At 38.8% G+C, this 27,132-nt stretch overlaps 1 protein-coding gene across 2 annotated transcripts in view; it reads right to left on the bottom strand.

Annotated features, from left to right (window-relative positions):
* naa15a (N-alpha-acetyltransferase 15, NatA auxiliary subunit a) overlaps positions 1–27,132 on the bottom strand; it is a 99,272-nt gene that overhangs the window by 55,435 nt on the left and 16,705 nt on the right. For both annotated transcript variants that reach the window (XR_006309052.2, XM_043674102.2), the window contains exons 2-3: positions 12,632–12,716; positions 6,497–6,601 (exon numbers count right to left, since the gene is read on the bottom strand). Coding sequence is in view for 1 of the 2 variants with exons in the window: in XM_043674102.2 (XP_043530037.2) it covers positions 6,497–6,601; positions 12,632–12,716 (190 nt within the window). In the remaining variant the exon portion in view is untranslated. The remainder of the gene's footprint in view (positions 1–6,496; positions 6,602–12,631; positions 12,717–27,132) is intronic.

Raw genomic sequence — 27,132 nt, 5'->3', positions numbered from 1 at the left:
CTGTATCTTCCTGTTAGAGTGAAGGGCTAGGCTGGGAAGTATAGGGAATGATGGATGACCAGAAAAATGAAGGCTCTGGTCAACATAAAGGAAGAGGAATATATCAGGTATAAATTGCTGGGAGAAAGTGAATCCCCAGAAAATTATAAGAGTTGTAGGAGTATACTTAAGAAGGAAATCAGGAGGACAGAAAGGGGACATGAGACAGCTTTGGCAAATAGAGTTAAGGAGAATCAAAAGAGATTCTACAAGTAGACTAAGGGCAAAAGAGCAACTAGGGAGAAAATAGGGCCCCTTAAAAATCAAAGTGGCTGTCTATGTGTGAAATCATAGGAGATGGGTGAGATACTCAACAAATATTTTACATTAGTATTTACTGTGCAGAAGGACGTGGAAACTAGGGAATTTGGGAAATAAACAGTGATGTCTTAAAAAGAGTTCATATTACACAAGAGGTGGTACTAGAGGTCTTAAAACGCACAAAGGTATATAAATCCCTGGGACCTGATCAGATGCTACCCAGAACTTTGAGGGAAGCTAGGGAAAAGATTGCTGGACCCCTTGCTAAGATATTTGTATCATTGATAGCCATGGCTGAGGTGTTGGAAGACTGGAGGTTGGCCATTTGGTGCCATTATTTAAGAAAGGCTGTAAGGTAAAGCCAGGAACTATACACCAGTGAATCTTACCTCAGTGGTGTGTAAATTGTTGGAGAGGATTCTGAGGGACAGCATTTATATGCATTTGGAAAGGCAAGGGATAGTCAGCATGACTGTGCGTGGGGAATCATGTCTCACTAACTTGACTGAATTATTTTTGAAGGCGTGAGAAAGAAGATTGAAGGCAGCAGAGGGATACATGTTGTCTATACGGACTTCAGCAAAGCATTTGATAAGGCTTGGCATGGTAGACTCGTTAGCAAGGTTAGGTCACATGGAATCCATGGGGAGTTAGCCAATTGGATACTAGATTGGCTTCCTCTTATGTAGAACATAGGTGGTAGTTGAGGGCTACTTTTCAGAATGGAGGCCTGTGATCAGCTTGACCCACAAGGATTGGTGCTTTGTGTCATTTTGTGTAAATAATTTGGATGTGAACAAGAGGTATGGTTGGTAAGTTTGCAGATGACACCAAAATAGGTGGCGGAATGGACAGGGAAGAGTACAAGGCGGCCTTAATCAGATGGGCCAAGGAATGGCAAATGGAAATTTAATTTAGATAAATGTGAGGTGTTGCATTTTGGTAAGGTAAACCGGGACAGAAAGTACACAGTAGAATTTGAGAAGATTTGTAACTCAGGTTGAGTTTCTGGATGTAGGTTTGCTCGCCGAGCTGAAAGGCTCCACCTCAGCAAGCAACCCAGTATACAATAAATGCTAAGGCCCTGGGAAATGTTGCTGAACATAGAGACGAAGGGGTGCAGGTGCACAGTTCCTGGAAAGTGGAGTCATAGGTCGGCAAGGTGCTGAAGGCAGCCTTTGGCACACTTACGTTCACTGGTTATAACATTGAGTATCGAAGTTTGGAATAACGTTGCAGCTATACAGGACATTGGTTGGGCCATTTTTGGAATACTGTGTGCAATTCTAATCACCTTTCTACAGGAAGTTTGTTGTTAAACCTGACAGAGTGCAGAAAGGATTTACAACGATGTTGCCAGGACTGAAGGGTTTAAACTGTCAGGACAGGCTGAATAGGCTGGGGCTATTCTCCCTGGAGCATCAGAGGCTGAGGGGTGACCAAGTAGACGTTTACAAAATCATGAAAGGTACAGATATAGGGTGAATAGCCATGGTCTTTTTCCTAGGGTGGGGGTCCCAAAACTGGAGGGCTCAGGTTTATGACGAGAAGGATATTGTTTAAAAAAGATGTGAGAAGTACCTTTTCACACAGAGGATGGTGCTATATGCAACTAGCTCCCAGAAGAAGTAGTGGAGTTGATACAATTACAACATTTCAAAGGCACTTGGATGGATATATTAATAGGAAAAGTTTGGGGGATATCAGCTAAATGCTGACAAATGGGTCAAGGTTAGATTGGGATGTCTGGTCAGCACAGATGATTTGGACGAAGAGTCAAGGGCACGGACAGACGCTATGTCATTATCATTGAACGTCAGCCAGAATGGCTCGCCTATAAAATAACAGCTCTTCACACCGATATACTGTAACACCGCCAAGAAATTCGCTTATTTGAGTTCACAACAATAAAAGCTTGAAAAAAAAACATTAAAAATGTGGATTAATTTTGATATTACTTGGGATGCAAGCATTTGATGTTTAATTGTAGCAATATCAATTATCATAAACAGGAATGGTGGCCTCATCATGGCTAACAAGGGAAATTATGAATAGTATTAGATCCAAAGAAGGGACATTTGAATTGGCCAAAAGAAGATCTGAGGATTGGTAGCAGTTTAAGATTGAAGCAAAGAAGAACGGGACTGTTTAGGAGGCATGAGGAATAGATTATGAGTGTAAGCTTGTGATGAACATATAAACTGAGCACAAAAGATTCACAAGTATGTGAAGAGAAAAAGATTAGTTTAGAAAATGTACATCCCTTACAGTCAGAAATAAAATAAATTGTAATGAGACTCGCAGATAATGTCTCAAAAATGTTTGGGAACAAAGGTAAGAAGAAGGAAATCAGTATTAGAAGGAAAATGGTGTTGGGGAAATTAGATTAGATTAAATTCTCTACAGTATGGAAACAGGCCCTTCGGCCCAATGAGTCCACAGGTGACCCTCTGATGAGTAACCAACCCAGATCCATTTTCTGACCTGATAATTACCCTTGACTAATGCACCTAACACTATGGGCAGTTTAGCATGGCCAACTCAGCTGACCTGCACATCTTTAGATTGTGGGAGGAAACCCAAGCAGACATGGGGGAGAATGTGCAAACTCCATACAGGCAGTCGTCTAAGGCGAGAATTGAACCCTGGTCCCTGGCGCTGTGAGGCAGCAATGCTAACTACTGAGCCATGACAGCAAAGACCAATTAAACCCCAGGGGTCAATGATCTACATCACAGTGTAGTAAAGAAGGGGCTCTAGAAACAGTGGATGCAATGGTGGTCATCTTCCAAGATTCTACATACTCTGGAACAATTTCTACAGATTAGAGGGGTTGCACACATTTGTACGGTGAAAATACTACATCCATTGTAAAAGACTTAACAGTAGTTGACTTTGAAAGAGTGACAGGATCAGACACAGTCAGCATGGACTTACAACCAGGAAATCATACTGGATAATTCCAGTGAAATTTTTCAAGGATATAAATAATAAGTTGATGGGGAAAGCATGGATGTGGTCTACATGGACTTTCAGAAAGCTTGCAATATGTTCCTACACAAGAGGTTAGCATGTAAAATTAAAACATTTGGGATTGCAGGTAGTATACTGATATGAGTACCACCTGATAAAGGAGCAGCGCTCTGAAAGCTAGTACTTCCAATTAAACCTGTTGGACTATAACCTGGTGTTGTGTGATTTTTAACTTTATATGGGTAGAGAACTGTTTGGCAGACAGGAAACAGAGTAGGAACAAATGAGTCTTTTTGTGGTAGTGGACAGTGACTAGCGAGATTAGTGGTATTCATAACCTATACTAATTATTTAGATACGAGAACTGAAAGTCATATTTCCAGGTCTGCTGATGATAAAAACTGGGTGGGAGGGTGAACTGTGAGGAAAATAAAGATGATTCTGTATGGTTGGACAAGTTGAATGACTGGGAAAATGAATTGCAGGCTAGGTACAGAGGAATCTCGATTATCTGCGATTCGATTATCCGAATTTTGGATTATCCGAACAAGACTGCAAAGTCTTGACGCTTGGGGCTAAACTGTGTTGTGGCATTTTGATTATCTGAATGAAGTACTCCTCTCCCGTGTCCTTCGAATAATCAAGGTTCTTCTGCATAATGTGGATAAATGTGAGATATCTGAAATGGCAAGAGGTTGGAAAAGAGAGAGATGCAACAAGACTTGGGTGCCGTTGTACATCAGTCATTGAAAGTAAACGTGCAGGTGCAATAGGCTGCGAAGGCAGCAAATTGTATGCTGGCCTTCATAATGAGAGGATTAGAGTACAGGAACAGGGATGTCATGCAGCAACTGTACACAACAATGATGAAACCACAACTGGAGTAGTACGTGTAGTTTTGATCTCCCTATTTTAGGAAGGATGTTCTGGCTATGGAGGGAACGCAACAAGCATTTACTCCCGAGATGGCAGGAATTCCATATGGACAGAGCCTGGATCAGTTAGGACCATGCTGACTGAAGTTTAGAAGGATAAGGGCTGGATCTGATAGAAATCTTTAAAATACAAATCCAGATGCCATTTAAATGTTGCAATTGTACTAGACTCCACAATTCCTCTGGCAGCTCATTCCATTCATATACCACCCTCAGTGAAAAGCTTGCCCCTTAAGTCTCTCTCATATCTTTCTCCTCTCACCCTAAACCTACGCCCTCCCGTTCTGGACTCCCCCACCCCAGTGAAATGACTTGTCTATTTACCCGATCTATGCCCCTCATGATTTTATAAACCTCTATAAAGTCACCCCTCAACCTCTGACGCTCCAGGGAAAACAGCCCTAGCCCTATTCAACCTCTCCCTATAGCTCAAATCTTCTAACCCTGGCAACATCCTTGTAAATCTTTTCTGAACCCTTTCAAGTTTCACAACAACTTTCCGAGAGAGGGTAAATACAGAAACGATTGTTTCTGATGACCAAGAATCCAGAACCAGGGATCATAGAATGAGGATATGGGGTGGTCCATTCAGAACTGAAAAGAAGAAAAATCTCTTCACTCAAGAGCGTGGTGCTCGAGTGGAATTCTCTGCCACAGAAAGCAATGGAGGCCAAAACACAATGTTTTAAGAAAGAGCTAGATATTGTTTTTTAAGGTTAGAGGGATCAAAGGGAATGAAGTTATAAAGAGAGGTTGGATAGGCTGGGAGGTTTTTCCCTGGACATAGGAGGCTGAGGTGTTACCTTATAGATGCTTTGCGATTTTTAAGAGGATTTGTAGCTCAGGTGGAGGTTCAGGTTGTAAGTTTTCTTGTTCAACTCGAAGGTTTGTTTTCAGATGTTTCGTCACTATGCTAGGTAACATAATCAATGAGCCTTCTGTGAAGCGCTGACGTTCTCTCCCACTGTCTGTGTGTGTGTGTGTGTGTGTGTGTGTGTGTCTCACAGTTCTCTTGAGGTGGGTGATATCATTTCCAGTTCTTTTTCTCAGCATTTGGTAAATGGGGTCCAAATTGATGTGTTTATTGATGGTGCTCCGATTTGGCCTCTCGGAATTCCCATGCGTGTCTCTGTTTAGCCTCCAATACCTAGGATGGAGGTATTGTCCATGTAGAGGTTTATAAAATCATGAGGAGCACAGATAACATGAATAGCCAAGGTATTTTCCCTCTGGTAGGAGAGTCCAAAACCAGAAGGTATAGCTTTAAGGTGAAAGGCGAAACCCTTAAAAGGGGCCTAAGGGACACCTTTTTCACAGAGGGTGGTGGATATACAGAACAAGCTGCCAGAGGAAAATGGTAGAGGTAAGCACAGCTATGACACTTAAAAGATATTTGGACAGGCACATGGATAGATAAGGTTTAGAGGGATATGGGCAAAATGCAGACAAATGGGACTAGTTCAGTTTAGGAAACTTTGTCGGCTTGGACGAATTGGGCCGAAAGCTGTTTCCATGCTGTATGACTCTATGGAAGAAAGTGGAAGAAATTGTGGTATAAGCTCAAAGGCTTATTCCTGCTCCATTTTCTAGGTTTCTACATTGTAAACATGCACAGGTATTATAGGTATTGGCATTTTTGACCAGTGTATTAAATTTAGAACAGGATTAAACAGCAAGGTGATTTTGAAAAAAAATCTTGGGAGGAAAATACTCATTCTATATAAACTTGACAGAACAGGAGTCAGCCATTCAACCCTTCAAAGTAGCTCTGACAAGATCAGGATTAGAAACAGGCGAAGGCCACAATTTTAACTTGGTGACATTTGGGTAGTTACATAAATCAGAAAATAAGATGGTGAGACTGGACAAAACAGAACATGATGACAGCCCAAATGGTCACTTCTGTTCCACGAGAAGATTAAACACTTTGGCAGCCCTTTTGGATTTCAATTTACTTGATTATGTCCACAAAAGAACCCAAAGACCTGTATCTAGTGAATAGCTGAATTTTACAATCATCGGTGTCAGTTATCACAGTTGGCTGGACAGCTGGCTTGCGAAACAGCACAGGTTCAACTCCCTCACCGAAGGTCACCAGGATGGTCCCACTTTCTTGACAGCCCCAGCACCCCCAATCCTCTGGTCAGAGGCATGGTGACCTTCAGATTAAACCACCTCCAGTAGTCTCTTGCCTTCTAATGAGAAAACAGTCAGAATATTCTCTAAGACTGCAGCAATCAATCATTATCTCCTCTACTCTTGGCAAAAAAAAAACTGAAAAAGGATACAGACATGACTCTTCAGATCATTGCGAAGGCCTCGCCGCACATACTCATATGCTTCTTCCTTTTTCCCCAAGCAGTTTAGAGTCAAACCCTTCATCGCCAGGGTCTCTGCAAAATTAAAGTGTACTGAATATGTCACCACTGATTTGACAATTTTATTATAAGATCACAGGTAAGCTACGATTTAAATTATAGTTCTGATTGTCAAACCTAACAGGAATTCAGTTTAAGTATTTCTTCTGATATTCCTTAACCAGTATTTATTTTTTACTTGATACATACAGATCTGGAATGTATTAGCAACCTTTCCTCAAGTTTTTGTTCCTCTTAAGTTCAATACTAGATAAAGAAAATTGACCTTCAATTGTTCCCTCTGCACATTTTATGGTCTGCATCTCTTGCTGATGTGCATCAGACAAGAATGATAATAATTATATCACTTACAGAATAACTGATCATGTCTAACTCAGATTTTCGTCAAAACCAAAATTCACTACGCACGCAATATTAAGTGTTTATAACAGGATCATATTTAGGCATACGCCCGAAATGTCGATTCTCCTGCTCCTCGGATGCTACCTGACATGCTGTGCCTTTCCAGCACCACATACTTGACTCTGATCTCTAGCACCTGCAGTCCTCACTTTCTCCATATTTGTATACAGTAGTTTTGTTAGTAATAACTATACATTCTAGGCATTAACAATCACGCAAGATTGTGACAAATTATTATTTGGCAATTATCTGTAATTCTGACTAACTCCTTGGCATAAGGAATTTGTAATCTCCAAAATGAATAAAAACAATGCGAAGCACTTCTATCATTTCTTGCTGGTATTACGTTTATCTTCTTTTCTGCCCCAATTGATAACCTTCTGGTTCACTTGGCTCAGAGTTGAAGCTTTTGTCCTTTAGTTCATCAAGGGAGCAGATCTTCAACAAATGCAGTACACTATCTGTCTCATTACTATTACTTTTTACTAATTTCACAATGATAATAGCACTGAACAATTTTATTCCAAGTACACATAAACACAGCTTCAAAATAACTGTCAACCTACTTAGGTACATCATAGGAGAGAAAGCTATTGTGCTTCATAGCTGTACTTTCAGACCTAACAGATCTTTATATCAGGCTAACATAGGTCAATTAGTACTCTCAGTGAAAGAATAGTTCAGACTTTACTATTAATTAAAGATTAATATAACAAAAATGAAATATACCATATCCTAATAAAACGAGCAGCTTCCACCTCACTAAGAGCTTAGGGAATAGGTCTGTTTGAAACAAGGACCCTATACAGGTTTTCACTTCGTTCTCTCTGCCCAATCCACCACAACAACCATGTGCACAAATATCTCCCCAACTAGGAGAATATCTCTCGTTTGTGGAGATCAAAAGATTGCAGCAATGGAAAGTTAAACTCAAATCTCAATTCATAACTTAGCAATAAATAGAAAGCCCCATCCAAGAACCAAATCAAATAAGCCTATCATTTAGATGAGATACTTGCTCCATCTTCCAGGGCTAAGTGGCTTTGTATCCTCCATTTCTAGTTCAAAGATGCTGAAGCCAGCTGGTGTACCTTTACTGACCTGAACATTTTTGCACAGATCAAGTGTTGAACCTAGCAAAATTAGTGCTCTGTCTAAAAAACAAAACAGAAGTATAACATTATAAAAGTAGTGATGGAAATACGCAGAAGTCAGTGTTTCTCTGCAAAGAGAAAAGAATGGCTGACATTTCCTCAAAATTCTAAGTACATATCCCTAGAGTCTACTGTTGGATTATTCATTTAGTGTTTATATTTATGGAATCAGAAGGAGGCCACCAAAGTACATGCAACTTGGCTATGGCACTGATTGTATTCAGCAGACAAAAACTCGAATGTCAATTAAAGCCAGGGTTTAATCACAAACCTACTGAAATAACGGATGTGAATTTTGCTTTCAAACAACTACAGCAGTTTAACAAGTTAATTTTGGATAATTTCTGTAAAAATTGTAAATGGAATGTTTCTAAGTTCCAACTGTACAATGGAATCAGTTGTCGATCATCTTAGTGCGTTGGGAGGATCAGATGAATACATTTTTCACCATCTTGGATGACTGCAGAGCTGCTGACCTTAAAATCAAAAGAAAGCTAGACTGTTTAAACACAAAAAGTGGAACAAACAGCTCCATTATCATACTGTACAGAGAGACAATAGTAAAAACCTAAATATTACTTTGTAGGACATAATAAATTGTGACTCATTTCAAATAATGAAATTACATTTAAACCAGGTAGTTAGAACAGCTTTCAAAGCACTAACTATTACATAACTAGTTGATGAATTGCTGTCAGTTATGTGTAAAACAGTTGGGCCACAAACATCCCAGATCCAACAATCAAGGCAGGGATAGTAGTACTTGGGTTTATTGATTATGATGGATATATAGCAACCTCACTGGTAAATGCATGCAAATGGATATCTGGTGGTACAGAATCAGCCTGGTTAGTGCTAGGAGCAAGAATAAATGAATAAACTCATGACCAAGTGCAAGTACTTAATTCCTTCTCCTCCTCCTGACAAACCATGTTCCTCCCACACACAAAGACCCTTCCAAACTACCACCCACACCCACTTAATGGAGTACCAATCAAGAAACAAATAAAATGCAAATCAAATGGTACAGAAAATATATGTTAAGTGTCTAGTTCAACACAATAAATCAGGTGAATAATTAGACAAATGTTCAATGATGAATAGAAATGTCCGCTGTTACAATGGACACGAGGACTTCGTGGAACATTGGGTGTTATGGCAAACATTATAGTACAAAATGCCAAAACATAACAGTAGCCCTATATAAAATCTTACTAATAACAGTCTTGGGCTCTATTCCATGAGAGGTCAAGAGGATCTATCTCAGAATCATAGAATCCCTGTCGTGTGGAAAGAGGAAATTCGGAAAGTCTGCACTGATCCTCTGACCGCAGCATCACCAACTCCCCACCCATCCCACTAATATATCCCCATAATCTTGCATTTACCACTGCTAACCCACCTAACATGCAGTACAGGGCAACTTTTTTTTTTAGCTTGGCCAATCCCACCTAACCTGTACATCTTTGGACTGTGGGAGGAAACCAGAGCACCTGGAAGAAACCCACGCAGGTACAGGTGGAACACGCTGACTCCACACAGAGCCACCGAAGGTTGGAATTGAAACTGGGTCTCTGGTGCTGTGAGGCAGAAGTGCTAACTACTAAACAACTGTGCCACCCTGGAACACCAATTTTGTACTTGATATATTAATATTCCAGCGACAATTTGAAAATGGAAATAGATGTGAGATTCGTATGACAGCAGGAAACTTTTGGTTTTATAACAGATCTTACCATTGTGGAATGCACTTCTAGTGTTTAGTGTCTGAAGGAAGGAGTCATGACTTTTAAATAGGTTATGTAGATAATTGAAAGAAAAGGAATAAATAAATCTCAGTAAAAGACTGGAATTCAAGATTAAACCGCTGCTCATGTGAGGGAAAACGCACTGGTGAGCTGAATTGAATTATAAAATAGATCAAGGCCATTGGGTCTCTATATTTTGGAACGTATTGGAAACAGGAAAAGACTCAAGTTTAACCAACCTTTAATTTTTTTCATGTTTGTATTTTATAGATTGAAAGTAGAAAGGTCAGAAAATATGTCATGCATTCCACTTTTAACAATATCAATAAAATATCAGCAAGCTACCAGTGTTACAGGTAAAAATACTGCAGGTTCTCCTTGTCTCAAATTGTTAGGCATCGTTGCAGATTTTTCCTCCAATTCTTGACAAATGAAATATCAACTGATTCGCTGTTTTCTATAGTGTCATTAATATACTTATTTTCTTTTATTGTATAATTAAATTCCTTTTATTTATGAAGTCTTATTTTAATTAATTTCCCGCATTACTGTTTTTCCTTTCCTATCAATAAATCCAGCTAGCTCAGTGTCTACTTGCTATATGCACCCTACAAAAGCAATGAAACACAGCTCTATGAAGTCTTGTCTCAACTGAAATTTAGCTTCTGTTTTTCCTATTAAAAAGTCACAGATATTTAGAAGTTAAAGTATTTGCTCATTTGGAAGCTGTAAGGCATTACATTATAAACAGAAATGCTATTGCTCAAGTCAGTAAAACAAAGTGGCATTCAAAAATATTTAGGTGAGCTTCTGGAAAGGTAAACTCAAAGATTAAGCTCTGATGACACAAAGTTGGTTGATTTTGAAAATAAGTGGCAGGTGACTGAGCCTAAAGTCTGCTGTCAATGTATTCTTAGGTAATTTTCCTACACTCATTCAAATAATGACTACTCTCACATTTAAACTCACCTAATAAAACAAAATTATAAGAGCCATCCCATGAACAATTATAAATAGGTAAAATAACTTGGGTAGAAATCAGAAAAATATTAAATATTTCAGAGGGTAACAATATAATCCATCTGATAAATATGACAGTCATTCAATAGAAATCATTGGCTTTAAAATTACAGAATAATATCAAGATTTAGGTTAAAGAAATACAGCTAGAAGGAAGTCAGAATATCAGGCCATCAGGGTAGAAAAAGCAAGTCATGAAAACCCATGGAAACGGACTGACTAGAATAGCCCCAAAATGTCAACTTGCCTTATCCGAAGTACGGCAAGTGGCAAGGAATGAAAGGTCCAGGGGAATTGAAGGGTAAGACCCACTTAAAACAGAAATCGCTATGCCCTTGACAAAGCCTCTAACACTTGACCTTAAAAACAATTTTTTTCAAAATTATCATTGGCAAAGCAACTTAACCCACTGCATAATTAAACCACATAGATATTGCTACTACATGTATGTTTCACCTTTGAAATAGGAAAACATTGCAGGGTGCTTCACAGAAGCATTACAAAGTCAAATTTGACACCGGAACATGTGGAAAAATGTTTTAAAAAGGTTAAGGATCACCTTAATTGAGAAAACGGGTAGAGAGATAACAAACTTTGGAGAGGGGGATCCAGTGGCTCAGGACTTTTTGACGACCTGGCAATAGGTCTGCCAATGATGGAGCAATTAAAATCAGGCATGTTTACAAGCCCAGAAGCGAAGTAGCGCAGATATTTCAATTGCGTGCGTAAACAACATCACAGGCAGGAAGGGTGCAGTCACCGAGGCATTTAAAAACAGAAGGGAGAATTTTAAATTGAGGTGCTCTTTAACCAGGAGTTCATGTATGATGATGATGAACAAAGGACGAGAGCATAGATAAATGGGACTGGATGAGTGTTGGGACCTGGGCTATAGAGATTTGGCTGACTTCAGACTTATGCAGGGTATATTAAAAAATCAATTGATAATGTTGTCATAGTCAAGACTACAAGCAAGGAGGGCACAGATCTAGGATTCAGATGGTTTGAAGCAGAGGTTGAGTTGGGTGGTGATGCCTCAGACGGTTATTTTGTGGATCAATTATGAACCTACTTGCTTATAGTTTTATTTAGTTCTAAGACAGTTGCCAGCAGAATACTGAATCGGTGGTTAAGGAATACAGTTTACAGTGAAGATCAAAGATAATGGCTTAGTCTTCAGGCATGTCTTAAATTTGATTACCTGGTTTGTACTGAATTAGGTGGCAATCAATAGTGAAAAAATAGATTTCCTACAGACAAGATCTTATCATGCTGGCTATCAATAGGGCTGTATTTGCAGTACTGTTTTCTTTGGTGCCTTCCCCCACTTCCACCACCAAACCCAACTCACCTTTCCCTCTCAATTCAACACAACAGATACAGTATATTTAGATTTAGGTTAAATTATTGAAAGTCGATCTTCATTTGTAGAGTGCTAACTCAGCAGCATGAACACTCTCGGGAAGAAAATTTAAGAAGAACTTGATATTATCCGAACAACAGAGACAGTATAAAAATATTTTCATGCTCTGCAAATTAACAGAGCTGTGAATTTACCTGCACTGCCACCTAACCTGAATCACCTCTCCATTACTGAGGATAGTCATGACAGCAATTCTACATTGCAAGTCAAAGACAATGTTCACATTATAAAAACAAAAATGCAAAAGGAAAAATACACAGACACACATGTTTAGGCTATCCATCCAAAAGTAACTTACCTCCGTGTTCTGCATATTTTGGATTGCTCAGAATTTGTTTGCAGAACTTCAACCCATGTCTGTATTGCTTGTGTTCGTAGCATTTCTGTGAAGAAGGGTGGGGGGGGGAAAGAGAGAGAGAAAATAATGAATCGTTTACATACATTTAACAACCATTTACTCAAAATTCTAATCAGAATCAGATCAGAATTTTTTCACCACTTCGTATTTAGTTTTGATTATATACGGGCATTTTTAAAAAAAAATCCTTAAATTATGCAGAATATACTGAAACTGATAAATACAGAGTGTGCGCAAAGTAATTGCATCACATTTTAGTGTGAGGTCTCAAGTATTGTGCAAACTTTAAAATCATAAAATTCTAGCACAGAAATGGTGAAAAATGTCTACAGACACTTTGAAAATAGGATATACCAATGATGAAAAATGCAAATACAAATCTTCTTGCATATTATTCTCAAGTAAAAAAAATTCAACTATGGCTAGGAATGATATAAATCTGTGACACAAACAGACATTTGACCCACAGTGAACAAATTGTGGGTGTATGGTTATGGGGACGTTCTGAAGCAACTAACTGAGCCATGATCCTACGGTTTTGCATGCATGTCACTATGTTTTCCTATTCATGATTTTGCACCTTCTTAAGCTTCATTAGTCAAGACTCAATCACAAAAGTGAGGAATATCAATGTTGTGGAATGAAACAGTTTGAATGTCTTAACTGTTAACTCTGGTGCCATTACAGATGCAAACAAAACTTCCCCTAATTTGCTCTGGATTGAATAAGAATTTTGATAACTTAGAACATTAGCCATCGAAGTCACAAATCAGTCATGTCAACACCATGTTACTTTCTGAAAATCTCAAATCTTTTTCAAGTTTAGTTCAGTTGCACCAATGCTTATTCTTTCTGCAATCTTAACCGCTACATTATTGCTTCTATTTCTTATGATATTATTTAAGGCTGAGGTAGACCCTTGATCAGTAGGAGAAATCAAGGATTATGAGGAAAGTAATCGGAGTAATCGAAAGTAATGTAGTTGGATCGGCCATGATCCTACTGAATGGCAGGACAGGCTTGAGGGGCTAAATGGTGCACTCCTGTCCCTATTTTGTATGGTCTTATTAATACCTTCACCAGATGTCTGCTTCAGAAACAACCATTCTCCCTTTCTCAGCATCAGTTAAATTTCCTGGGTTTTTCATTCTCACATCTGTACTTGACAAAAATCTGTCGACAGCTTTCTCCTTTTATGCATCAACACAGGTTGCTCCTCAAAGCAATCAGCAAAAGGCAACTGTATGCATACACAACACCAAACTATATTTCTTCCACTGAAGGTAGGGCACTTTCAACATCACTTTTTGATATAAAGGCTGCATAAATTAAATTTATTTTATAGCTAAATCTAAAACTGAAGACATGCGGTTCAGCTTTCCATCGTCTCTCTGGTTCCAATTAGAACCAAACAGTACTAAAACGACTGATGGCCAATTTAAATACTGGGAAAACCCTCTCCAAATAATAAGGGTAATCAAATAAGCTTCAGATCATAATGACACAGCACTAGTTTCCCAAATATAAAATCTATATGTACCATTTCTCCAAGACAATTCTCCAAACTTGCCAGAAATCATTTTTTAAATATTACACAATGCTCACACAATTTATATGCTAAAAAATAATTTTTTGCTATAACAGTTTTTTTTTGCAATATCTGATGTTAATTGCTTATATCTACCACTGCACAGATACAATTTTGCTCAAATTTTGCAACACAAGGACAGCATATCCTAGTTCCTTGCTTCCAGATACATGATCTGAGGCATATTAGCATCTATTATAGGAAGTCAATCCAGAATCATATTATTGAATATTTAGTCAGTCATCAGTGCTCAAAAGAGTCCTTCTGAGTCGATGGAAGATTTCTGTAGAGCAATTCTGCTAGTCCTATTCCATCAATCTATCCCCTTAATTCAATAGAATTATTTCCCTGAAGTATTTAATCCTCTTTGGAAATCATTCATCGTTTTTACATCCACCACCCACCAAAACATTTAAATTAAGATTATTACCATTTGCCATGTAAAAAGGTATTCCTCTTAGCCTTTCTGGATTTCTTTCGCAAATGCTTAAATTCGTCCTTGTAACATTAATTTATGGCAGCAGCAATCCATACATCCTCACTCAGCCAGTCCTTCCACTCCATATCTCCTGCCATTAGGGGTTTAGAAGCAACACTGTGCATGCAAATCCCTGCAAGTGTAGCAGAGCTAGTGGTCTCCACTTGTCTTAATTATTTCTAATACTGGACAATGTTATGACATGGCGGTGAACCATTCTGCTAATTAAACCAAACACACAGAAAAGCTCACCTCGCCTCGTAATCTGTCAAAATAGGAGTGACCGAGAACTATCCACTAATTAAAGGAAAAATACCAATTTATTCTTTAACTCTAAAAGGGAACATTGAACAACAACTATTTACAACAGTAAGCCTCCTTCTTAAAGGTTTGTTATCTACCTCCCACTCTATAATAATATACTGACCAATAAAAAAACCTCTTAAATTTACAGCAACTTCATTTTCAAAACCAGACAGTGGCTGTCATCTCCAGTGTCAGTCTTCCGCTGTTTGTAGAACTCCCTGCGTCCTCTTTGGTCTTCTGCTGCAATGATGTTTCATATGAAGGAGGTACCTTTAATAGAGTGTATTTTTCGGGCAGTATCTCAATAGCAGCTGATGTTCTCTCTGGCTAACTCTCCAAAATTCTGGCTTTTTTTAATACCCAAACATCAGATCTTCTCATTGAATCAACGTTCTCAAAACAGTAAAATTCAAATTCGATTGGTTTTAGTATCCTGGGGCATAATTTAAACTGACTGGTTAAATCCAAATGATCGTCAAAACAACTGAGGTGTCTAGTTTACAGCTAAATGTTACATATTTTCAATTTTCCAGTATACTGAGACAGCTAGTCAGTCACATGACACTTGCCTGCAAACTCTCATTGCCAAAACAGCATCACTCGCTCGAAGGTACAGTACACGTCTTCAATTTCATAACAAACACATAGCTTCACCAGGACCATGTGACTGTCAGTGTGCATTTGCCTCACTCGCTCGAAGGTACAGTACACGTCTTCAATTTCATAACAAACACATAGCTTCACCAGGACCATATGACTGTCAGTGTGCATTTGCCATCCATATACAAGAACTCAAACCCATGCATTTGACTGCCCGTCAAAACACTGGTCAGGAGCTTGAACACCAGGACTCTCACAGACAACCCTAGCAGCAGCAGCAGACATGAATATCACATTTCTGGGCTTAACTGTGCTGGTGACAAAGTGCAAATATCCAAGAACCTACCAACCTGGGATCTAATAAAAGTGGTCATTATCAAAGGGAACAGGGAAGGAGTACTTATTAGAAGAAGCACTAAAACAATCTCCTTAAACGAGACTCATTCCACAACATCAATGCACAAGATTACTCAGCATGCTACCCACTACCATACCAGCACAACCTCAGACACACACAAGATTGAAAAGACTATCCTACAAAAATCTACAAGGCCACTTGTGCAAACAGAATGCTGAAATGCTGACTCTTGGCCAGTGTAGACAGCGTCAACTTGAAGGAGCAGAGTGTGTGCTAGGAATCTCCAAAACTGATATCATCGTCAAAGGAATTAAGATTCAATTCCAATAACAAGAGGAGCATCTTTGCTGCAGGCCCATTTGGATGCCAAACACCAACAGCTGAAGGACCAAGACCTACAGGAAATAGATTTGGCATGAGAACCAAAAGGTGTGGAAAGCCAATAAAAACTTTCAAACAAAGAAAAACTGCTCAATTTTTAGTTTCTTTTCTTCTAAATAATTCTGAATTCCTAAGAACTGGGAAACATTTCAGCTCCTCAAGCCAGGTCCAGTATTTAACACAACCATTGCTGATTTCATCTCAGTCTCAATTCCATTTTTCTGCCTTTTTCCCCATAAGTTTTTAACGCTGTTACCAATTCAAAAGCTGCCAGTTTAGGGCAGCACAATGGTTCAGTGGTGGGCACTACTGCCTCACAGCACCAAGGACCCCAGTTCAATTTCAGACTCATGCGACTATCTGTGTGGAGTTTGCACATTCTGCCGTTATGTGTGGGCATCCCTTGGGTGCTCCAGTTTCCTCCCATAGTCAAAAAATGCACAGATACTTGCATCGACAGTGCCCCAGGATGTGCAGGCTAAGTAGATTAGTCATGGGAAGTACAGGGTTACAGGGATAGGATAAGAGAGTGGATCTGGGTGGGATGCCCTTGAAAGTGTCATGTGGACTCGATGGACCGTATGACCCGATTCCACACTGCAGGGATTCTATAAATCTCCTCACTTAAATTTACCATTAGCCACACTCTGGCGTAATGAATTCAACTGATCCTTGATTCCATAAGAAAAATAATTCCTCCTCACCTGTTTTAAATCTGTCACCCTACAGCTTACAACTGGTCTATTGTTCTAGATTGCTCCTCAAGGGAAATAGTCTGCTCTCCATCCATGTTTATTCAGGTTTCACCTTCCATTGATAACAATATTCTCTCAATCCCCAATGTAGCAACTCAAAGATTTTCCTAAACCTCATGTATTTTAAACCATCTACAATAACAGACATCTCCTTAAAAAAAATCTGCCAAGCATGCCAATTGGGACACTTTCCAATCTGTGCCAGGTGCATTTTTTTAAAATCCTGATAAAGAAACTTGAATAATGAATGCGCCACAAGGATCGGTGCTGGGTCCACTGCCTTTTGTCATTTATATAAATGATTTGGACGTGAATGTAGGAGCTATGGTTCATAAGGTTGCAGATGACACCATAATTGGAGGTGTAACAGGCAGAGAAGGTGTTTATCTCCGAGTATAAGTCACCCTGATGAAACAGGCCAATAGGTCGAGGAGCAGGAGATGGAGTTTAATGTAGATAATGTGAGGTGCTGCATTTTAGAAAGGAGAAACAGGACAGGACTAGTACAGTTAATAGTAAGGTCCCAGGGAGTTTTGCTGAACAAACAGGCCTAGGGGCACAGGTGGATAGTTCTTTGAAAGCAGAGTCGCAGGTAGACAGGGTGGTGAAAGCAGTGTTTGGCATACTTGCCTTTATTGGTCAGTGCACTGAATATAGGATTTGAGACATCATGTTGTGGCTGTACTGGACACTGGTGAGGCCACTTTTAGAATACTCCATTCAATTCTGGCTTTCTTGCGATTGGATGTTGAGATACTTGAAAAGATTCTGAAAAGGTTTACAATGATGTTGCTGGGATTGAAGAGTTTGATCTTTAGGAAGAGGCTGAAAAGGCTGGGGTTTTTTTCCCCCTGGAGCATCGGAGGCTGAGGGGTGACCTTATGGAGGTTTATAAAATTATGAGGGGCAAGGATTGGGTGAAAGCTAAAGTCTTTTTTGAAGAATAGGGGAGTCTAAAATAAGTTTTATGATAAAAGGGGAAAGATTTAAAAAGGGATCCGAGGGGGTCATCTTTTCACATAATGGTGGTGTGCGTACGGAACGAGCTGTCAAAGGACGTGGTTGACACAGGTACAATTACATCATTTAGAAAGCATCTGAATGCGTATATGAATAGGAAGAGTTTAGAGGAATAAGGACCAAATGCTGGCAAATGGGACTATATTAGTTAAGGACATCTGATCAGCGTGGACAAGTTGGACCCAGGAGTCTGTTTCCATGCTGTATAACTGTCATGACAAAACACAAAATAAAAATAATGCTAACACAATGCTATATCCTGGGAAGCACAACACACATTGTCTGTGTTTGCAATTCACTTGCTATTGAAAGCTCTGGCTTGGATCCTGCATTGTAACCTAAAAACGTTTTGGAAGATGAAACAGAACTACTTCAAAACAAATTGCAACTAATGGTATTTTGCCACTGGACCGAAAATAAACTAAATAGGTCACCACCATGGTATGTGACTGATCTCACAGAAAACATAGAGTTTACAAAAAATAGTCTCCAATGAAGATGAACTACACTTACAGTACAAATTAACTGCAATTTAAATTGCTCTGACAATCATAAAATTTGGCATTTCCTTTTCAATTTGCAACTGTTTAGAAAGCATACACTTAGGATGGAAATTTCACATCATGCACCAAAGAAACAATTTATAGAACACCCAATGCAACCGATTCAAAATGCATCCCACAGAAGAGCTCAATGCTTGCACATTTGTAAAATGGTATGAAATGTTAAAGGGTTTGTTTGCTCTGCTGACCTTCAAGAAATTAGATAGTCCAGGGTGGTATGTTTCTCTGTCTTGCAGGTAGAATGTAAAAAAATTTACATAGCCATCTCCTGCAATTCAGAGTCCATTTAATTACATTATTTTCAGAAACAATCAAATCATGACATTGTGTTTTGTGTGGCACATGACTATGGGGGAGTGGCTGGGGGTTGACTTGAGGACATTACTGACTGTGATATAAAATCTTGCATAAAGGAAAAACTGGTCCCTTTTGTAAAGCAGATCTCTTGACATGACTCTGCAAGCCCCACAAAGACTGTTAAGGTTTCTCCAAAGGTTTGTACTTGCTTAATCAATTTTGGCTGTTGACAGGAGTTGGCATATTGCTCAGTTGTATCACGTATGTAAGAATCTCAAGAAAAAGAACCTCACGTTTGGTGGCAGAGATGGGATTCCAACATACATGGAGCTTCTAAGTGGAATGAATAAGTGATTGTCTGAGAGAGATGGATGGGCCTTGATCTCTCTCTTTAACCTACCATTCAGTCGACCCCTCGCTCCCTAGGACTCTGTAGAGACAGAATCTTCAAGGTAATTTACACATTTGCATGCCAACGAGTCCGCTTTCAGAAGCATAAGTTCACAGGAAAGGAAGGTTAGAGTCTGCCTTGAATTTGGAGGTTTCAGTCCTCAGAACTAGAAGTGACTGGGAAGGGAGGTTATAGTCCCCTGGAATTCAGAGATTACAGCCCTCTAATAGCAGGGTTTGAGGACCCAGAGCATTGTGCATAAGATAAAAAATAACTACTGAGTCTCTCTCAATCACCCTGCCTTACACTGGTTGTTAAGAGGGGAAATGCCCCATGCGACGGCCAGGACCCTGATGTAGGTGTGGAGACTGAAGACAATAGAGTAACAAGAGAGAAAAGTTAGGAAGTTGACACTTTAAAAATGGGACAATCATTCAATTACAGGCTTTGAATACAACAGTCTTTTATCTGCATAAGTGTAGTCAGAACTCTCCATGAGTTTTGTTATTGTAGCTTAAACAATAAACTATTGATATCTTACAGTAGATAGGAAATTAACATGGAAAAGGTTGATGATTATGGCATAATGGGTCAATGAAGACCCAGATTTATTGAAATATTAAGCGACACCTATTTGCTGGTTTATGTTTTAGTTGCCTATGTTCACAGTGTATGGTCAAAATTTGAAGATGCTTATTAACACCAATCAAATTTGCAAGGGTTGAAACTGTTGAAAAATGTAATGGAAAACCATGCTAAAGACTTCCAGCATTTGTTTTGAAACCAAAGAAGAATCATGACCAGATAAAACAGCATTGTCTTTATTCAGGAAATAAGGAATGAATTGACAGATTATTTATAATTACAGGGAACTGGTTTTATTTTGCATGGAGTGTGGGGCAGAAACCCAAAATCCTTTTAAATAATTGTTTTGCCTTATCTGAATTAGGTTCTCAATTCAATGTGTTTTGTGGGCTGTGTAATAGGGCAGATTTTGTTTTTACATTATTATACAACATTAGGTACTTCTTAAAATTATTAAACATGTAACCTTAAAACGAAATCAGGGCCTTGAGCCCCTCATGTGTTCAAAATTCTAAAAGAATGTTGATCTCTTAGTGAGTTTTGAGAAGATTTGTAGCTCAGTTTGAGGTTCTGGATGTAGGTTTGCTCACCGAGCTGGAAGTTTAATTGCCAGATGTTTCATCACCCTACTAGATAACATCTTCAGTAGGCCTCCAGTGGTAGCCCACAAACCCAACACACTAAAACAGCAGCTTATTAACTTAAAAGACCCTATACAGACAATGGGCAAAATTAATGTCATTTATAAAATACTGTGCAAGGACTGTAACAAATACTACATTGGACAAACAGGCAGAAAACCAGCCACCAGGATACGTGAACATCAATTAGCCACAATACAACATGATCCTCTCTCACTAGTATCCTTACATACAGATAAGGAGGAACACCACTTCGACTGCGACAACACATCCATCCTTGGACAAGCCAAACAGACATACGCACGAGAATTCCTAGAAGCATGGCATTCCAACCAGAACTCTATCAAGAAACACATCGGGTTAGACCCCATCTACCACCCCCTGAGTAAAATAACAGGAAGTGATGTCGCTACAGGAAATGACATCACCAACCCAAAGAAACCCAAACATATTAATAGAAAGCAGGAGTTATCAGCAGTGCTTCGCCCGAGGCCCACTGAGGATGTTACCTAGTAGGGTGACGAAACGTCTGGAAATGAACCTTCCAGCTCAGCGAGCAAACCTACATCCAGAATGGTGATCTCTATTGAAGATGCACAGTTACTGGTCTATAACCACTGCAATTCCGACTGTTTTATTTGGGAAGTTAGATTTACAATGTCAGTTTGGCAGCAACCACATATTCTAATTAAAAACCTGATTATGAAACTTTTTTAAAAATTAGGACCATTTTTGTCATTAATGTCAGGCATTTGAACTATATCTGAAGATAGATTTAATATGTATATATGTGGCAGTGAGTCATTGTTTGCTATATAAGAAATTATAGAGTTGTCATTTGGAGAACTTTAATATATTCTGCATGTGTTTCCCACTAATATTTGAGATTTAAATCTGAACTTAAACTCCCCCTTCAATGGCTAAAGCACAAGCAGCATTTTGTTGTTCACTTGCTGTTCCAGATTTTTTAAATACTCTTCTTGACAGCTTTCACATTAGCCAAGTATTAATTTGTCAAAGGAAAATAATTTTTGAATAACCTGAATGGGGTCCCCCAAAGGTTTGATTTTAGGACCACTGACTGTTGTTTATAAAAGACTGAATTGTGTAGGCAGTACAATTCAGAAGTTTATGAATTGTATAAACGTGATAATGACATAAATAGTGAAACAGTCTCTAGAGTTTCTCCAATCACAGGTAAATCACACTTACAGACCACTGCCTGCCCCTCCACAACCTTATCCAATGGATTCAATTTGTCAGGACCACAAAAGTGATGAAGCTAACAACGGTGAAGAGGAGATCCATACACTTTTTGTCAGTAGCTTTCCTATGGATATTAAACCACATAAGCTTTGCCATTTCTTCTGATCCATTTAAGGGATATGAAGGTTCACTGATCAAGTTAACAACAAAACAGCCAGTTGGCTTTGTGACATTTGACAGGAGAGCAGGAGCAGAAGCAGCAAAGAATGCTGTGTTCACCTACCTGAAAACAAAATCCAGTCTGTCCTTGTGTTATATAACATTCTTTGCTGCTTCTGCTCCTGCTCTCCTGTCAAATGTAACAAAGCCAACTGGCCGTTTTGTTGTTAACTTGATCAGTGAACCTTCATACCCCTTAAATGGATCAGAAGAAATGGCTGCTGCAGTTGCAGCACCTCACGCTCAGATGTGCTGGCATCCTCCATCTGAAGCATCCCCACAAGGATGGAAGTCTAGTCAGTTTTGTTAAGTTTTTTTAATTGGCCTTCTCCAAGAATTCAGATTTTGCGCACACTTCCAGAGAGATAGGCAAGGACAGACTGGATTTTGTTTTCAGGTTGGAGTTTACTGAAAGAGACTTTGGATAACTGACACGTTTCCATTCAATTTGAAAGGGTGGAGTGGTCACTAAGAACTGTGTATTTAAGAACTTTACTGGTGAACCTTTTTTCCATGTGAGAAGATCCTGTGGATCCTATCGATTGCATAGGCTAGTATATTTTGTTGTTATAATCATTGTATGTTGTCTGTCAATAACATGCTTAAATACTGGCTGTAAGATTATGAATAAGCTGATAGTGTCTTTTTCAGCTTCCATTTTTATTATCACGGAATGATAAGGAGGGAATGAGATCTTAAAGGGTTAATTTGCTGTGCTGACCTTCAAGAAATTGGATGTCCTGGGGGTAGGGTGGTATGTTTCTCTGTCTTGCCTTAGAATGTAAAAATATTTACATTACTATCTCCTGCTATTCAGACTAAATTTACAATGCCATCTCCTGCTATTCATAATCCATTTACATAGCCATCTCATGCAATTCAGAATCAATTTAATTCTTGTTTCTGGCAATAATCAAATCACTACACTGTGTCTTGAATGGCATGTGACAAGGGGGAGTGGCTGAAGGCTGACTTGTGGGCATTACTGACTGTGATATAAAATCTTGTACAAAGGAAGAACTGGTGCCTTTTGTCAAGACAGATCTCTTGACATGACTCCGCAAGCCTTGCGAAGAGTGTTAAGGGTTCCTCCAAAAGCTTGTACTTGCTTAATCAATTTTGGCTGTTCACAGAAGTTGGCGTATTGCAGTTGCATCAAATATACAAGAATCTCAAGATAAAGAACTGAACAGGTACAGTACTTGGATCATATGAATTTCTGGTTGTGCCTGTATTCAGTTTATTTTTCTTGAATGCTAGATATCAAACTGAAAAATGTTACTTCAAAGTACTCACATTAAGTTAGCGCAGAGCAAACTTGATGCAAATCCCCAACAATAAAAAAGCTGTCAACACCTATTTACATGTACATCTGCCATTTCTGCAAGGCATACAGACAATTAAAACCATCCATGGAACAACAGGGAGTTAACAAAAAGAAAGCTGACCATTGGATTTCATTGGCAGTTATTATTGTGTACAGCCTACTCAATACTTCAATCAATCATTCTATATTAAAAAAGGAGTTACTTGATCATTTGAAGTCAGCAATGAAGTGGGAATATAGTGCTAACAGTTTTGAAGCAATAACTTACAACTATTTCAAGTAAAGATCTGACTGCCTACCCATGCTGGTTTTCACAGAATAGTGCACTTCCACTGAAAAACAGATTCCTCAGATATTCTTTGCTGAAATTAACAGTAGATTACATGGAGACAGTCACAGGTATTGACTAGATAGCATAAGACTATATATTCCAATCAAGCTGCTTGTAGTCATGTGCCCACCCACAAATGAATTTGGTTGTGGCTAAACATGTGCCAAGATCTGACTCCAGGAACAAGATTGCCCAGTTATAACTGTATCGTCCCTGATCAGGAATGTCTTTAAAAGACAACCACCAGACAGCTATTAGGAACAAGACTAGCTCCAGTTAAGTCTCCACAACCTCAAATTAGAAAAGACAATTCGTTTAGATCAGCCTCGAATACTGAAGAAATCAAAGTTTTTGTATACGTCTTGGGACAAAATGCATCTGTAGAATCATATATATTGCACTGCTTGTGCAGCCTACATTCATGAACTTAAATGTCTTTTAAAATTAAGTATGTGAATTTCACGGACCACCTAACTTCACAGTGCATACAAAATGCACACCTTTCTTTGACATAATATATGAACCAATTAAGTGAATGGTGAATACAGCTAACTGTCATTCTATCAAGACTACTGATTTGTATTTTAAATAAAATAGAACCACAAGAATGAGATCCCAAAAACAGTGCACAATTCTAAAAAACAACAATTGATTAACTTAATTGCATCACCTAAAAGCAGAGCATGTTCAAATCAAGAAGAACTCTTGTTACAATGTGAATTAAGCAAAAAGCAGCAAATAAGGAGTCAGAGGGACGATAAATATAAACATTAATGAATCTAAAAAACAAATCAGGTGAAACTCCCTTAACCAGACAACATTTACATCGTCAAACTTGCTACCATGTGAACTACATGATCACCAAACGCCACCGCTGCAGTTAAAAGGAAGCCAGTTTGGTATGTGTGGCTAAGAGATATATGAGTAGGATCAGATGAAGCAGGATTGGATGAGGCTTGTGGAAGATAAATTCCACACAGATCTGGTGGGTTGATTAGCCTGTGTTTGTACATAAATTCTATTAGGAAAATTTTGCACTTCATGCATAATGTTCAAACACCAATCGTACTAGATTGTCATCCTAAGAACAGAATGCAGATAAAAGTAAAGGTTCACTTCAATGTATGGAAATGTGGAAATCCAACTGATTAGAACTATGAAAAGCAGTAAAATACAAATAAAGTAACAAAATAGAAAAATGTTTATGAATTAACTTTTTTAAAATATTCCATTCATACCACTAAGACACTACTGGCTGGCCAGTATTTACTGTCCACCATAATTGCGCTCAAGAAGGTGGTGGTGAGCTGCCTTCTTGATTATAACGATTAAGAAAATCATATTACTGTTAGCTTTAACTGTGAGGACAAGATGTAAGAAGTTAAAACAAAATACAAAAACCTTTGTGGACCATTTGTTTTAAAAATGACAATGGAGGGAAAAAAAAGATTGCAGAGAAACAGTCCTCAGCACTTATAACCAACAGAGAAACAGAACAATAGGCCAACTGGGCCTGAGCATGCGTTGTCATTTAATAAGACTGTGACTGCTCTGACTGTAACCTCAAATCCATATTCCTGAATGCCCCTGAACACACTTCTACCTTACCAAGAATAAAGATACCTCTGCCTTAATAATACTTAAAAATTTGTTTCCATCACCTTTTCAGAAAGATTCATGGCCCTGAGAAAAAATTTCACCTTATCTGTTTTAAATGTCAACTGCTCATTTTTATACAGTGACTCTTAATTCTAGATTCTGACACAAGATCCTCTTCTTTTCTAACCTGCCAAGACCTCTTAACATCTTAAGATAGTATTTTACTCTTCTAAACTCCAGCAGATTCAAGGCTAGTCTGTCCAATCTTTCCTCAAAAGAGCTTGTCTATACCAGATATTAGTCGAGAGTGTGGTGCTGAAAAGCACAACAGGTCGGGCAGCAAGTGAGGAGCAGGAGAGTCAATGCGTCGATAAACGTCAATTCTCCTGCTCCTTGGATGCTGCCTGACCTATGTTTTTCCAGCACCACACTCTTAACTCTGATCTCCAGCATGTGCAGTCCTCACTTTCTCCTATACAAGATGTTAAACTGGTAGAACTTCTCTGAACTGCATTCAAAGCTTTTACATCCTTTCTTAACTAACATGACCAAAATGGTCTCACTATTTCCCTGCATAACTGGAGTATAATGTCCCCCACATTTTTGTATTCAATAGTCTTTGCAATAAACATTAACATTCAATCAGATTTCCTAATTCTTCCTTCTACCTAACAATTTTGCAATTCAGGCATTGGGACATTCTGCATTTTAGAGTTCTGCAATCTCTCACCATTTATCACAATTCTTCTGCAAAAATGGAAAACTATACATTTTCCCAGATGCTGACCACTTAACCTATATATTTTTGTTGCCTTATTCACTCTTTACAACTTACTTTCCTAACTTTATAATGCAGAATGGGGGACAGGAAAAAATTGTGACTGTAAGAACTGCTTCTTTTTTTCTGAGATATTTTCAGTATTGGAGCTGATTTCCTCAAGTTCTAGGAACAGTAATTATTGTTTTATAAACTGTTACATTGTTTTATGGCGCTTTAAAAAAGAAGAAAGGGCGACAAAGGTAGTGACCACATGGTGGGAAGTGAATCAACAGAGAAGGAAAGCTACACTGCTGTCGTGACCCAGCACCAAACCTTCACAGCTACTGTCTCTGCTGTTTGATTTCAAGTATCTCTGGACATGAGTTCTTCCAAGAAAAATAAACAAGCAGCCAAATTGACAGCTGACCTTGTGGGGAGATCACAGCAGGGCTAGATCGAGTGGCTAGTTTTCTCTTTGCAAATGTACAATAGTGAGCAGAGTGGGTTATTTTTGATTACGTATCTTTTTTCACTGAGATCTGTCTCTTGATTAAAACTTTAAAAATATAAAGCATTGCTACTAAGTTAGCCTGGCAAGTGTTTTTAAGAGTAGTAAGACGGTGCTATTTTCTGGGTCTGTAGATAGTTAAGGTGCAAAGATGGCCTTTCGTAAAGTGATGTGCTCTTCCTGTCGGATGTGGGAGATTAGCGAGAGTTTCCATGTTACTAATGATTATGTCTGCAGGAAGTGTGCTTGGTTAAGAACCCTTCAGGTGGGATGGATTGGTTGGAGCAGCAGTTACAGACAATGAGGAATGTATGGAGCTGGGGGTTGATGGATGGCAGTTGTAGGAAGAATGATAAACCGCGAATAGAGTCAGGTACATGGGTGACCTCCAGTAAAGGTAGTGCAGGAGTCTCCTGTGGCTAAGTCCACTTTAAACAAGTATGCTGTTTCAGAAAATGTAGGGGGTGATGGACCCTCACTGACAGCCAGGTTTATGGTCCCTACTGTAATGAGGCGTGTGCCATGTTC

Source organism: Chiloscyllium plagiosum, unplaced genomic scaffold (assembly GCF_037043375.1).
Source record: "Chiloscyllium plagiosum isolate Xiang-an unplaced genomic scaffold, Cpla_swu_hap1 HiC_scaffold_36, whole genome shotgun sequence".
Classification (NCBI taxonomy): domain Eukaryota; kingdom Metazoa; phylum Chordata; class Chondrichthyes; order Orectolobiformes; family Hemiscylliidae; genus Chiloscyllium; species Chiloscyllium plagiosum.
This window is presented reverse-complemented; position numbering and strand designations above follow the sequence as displayed.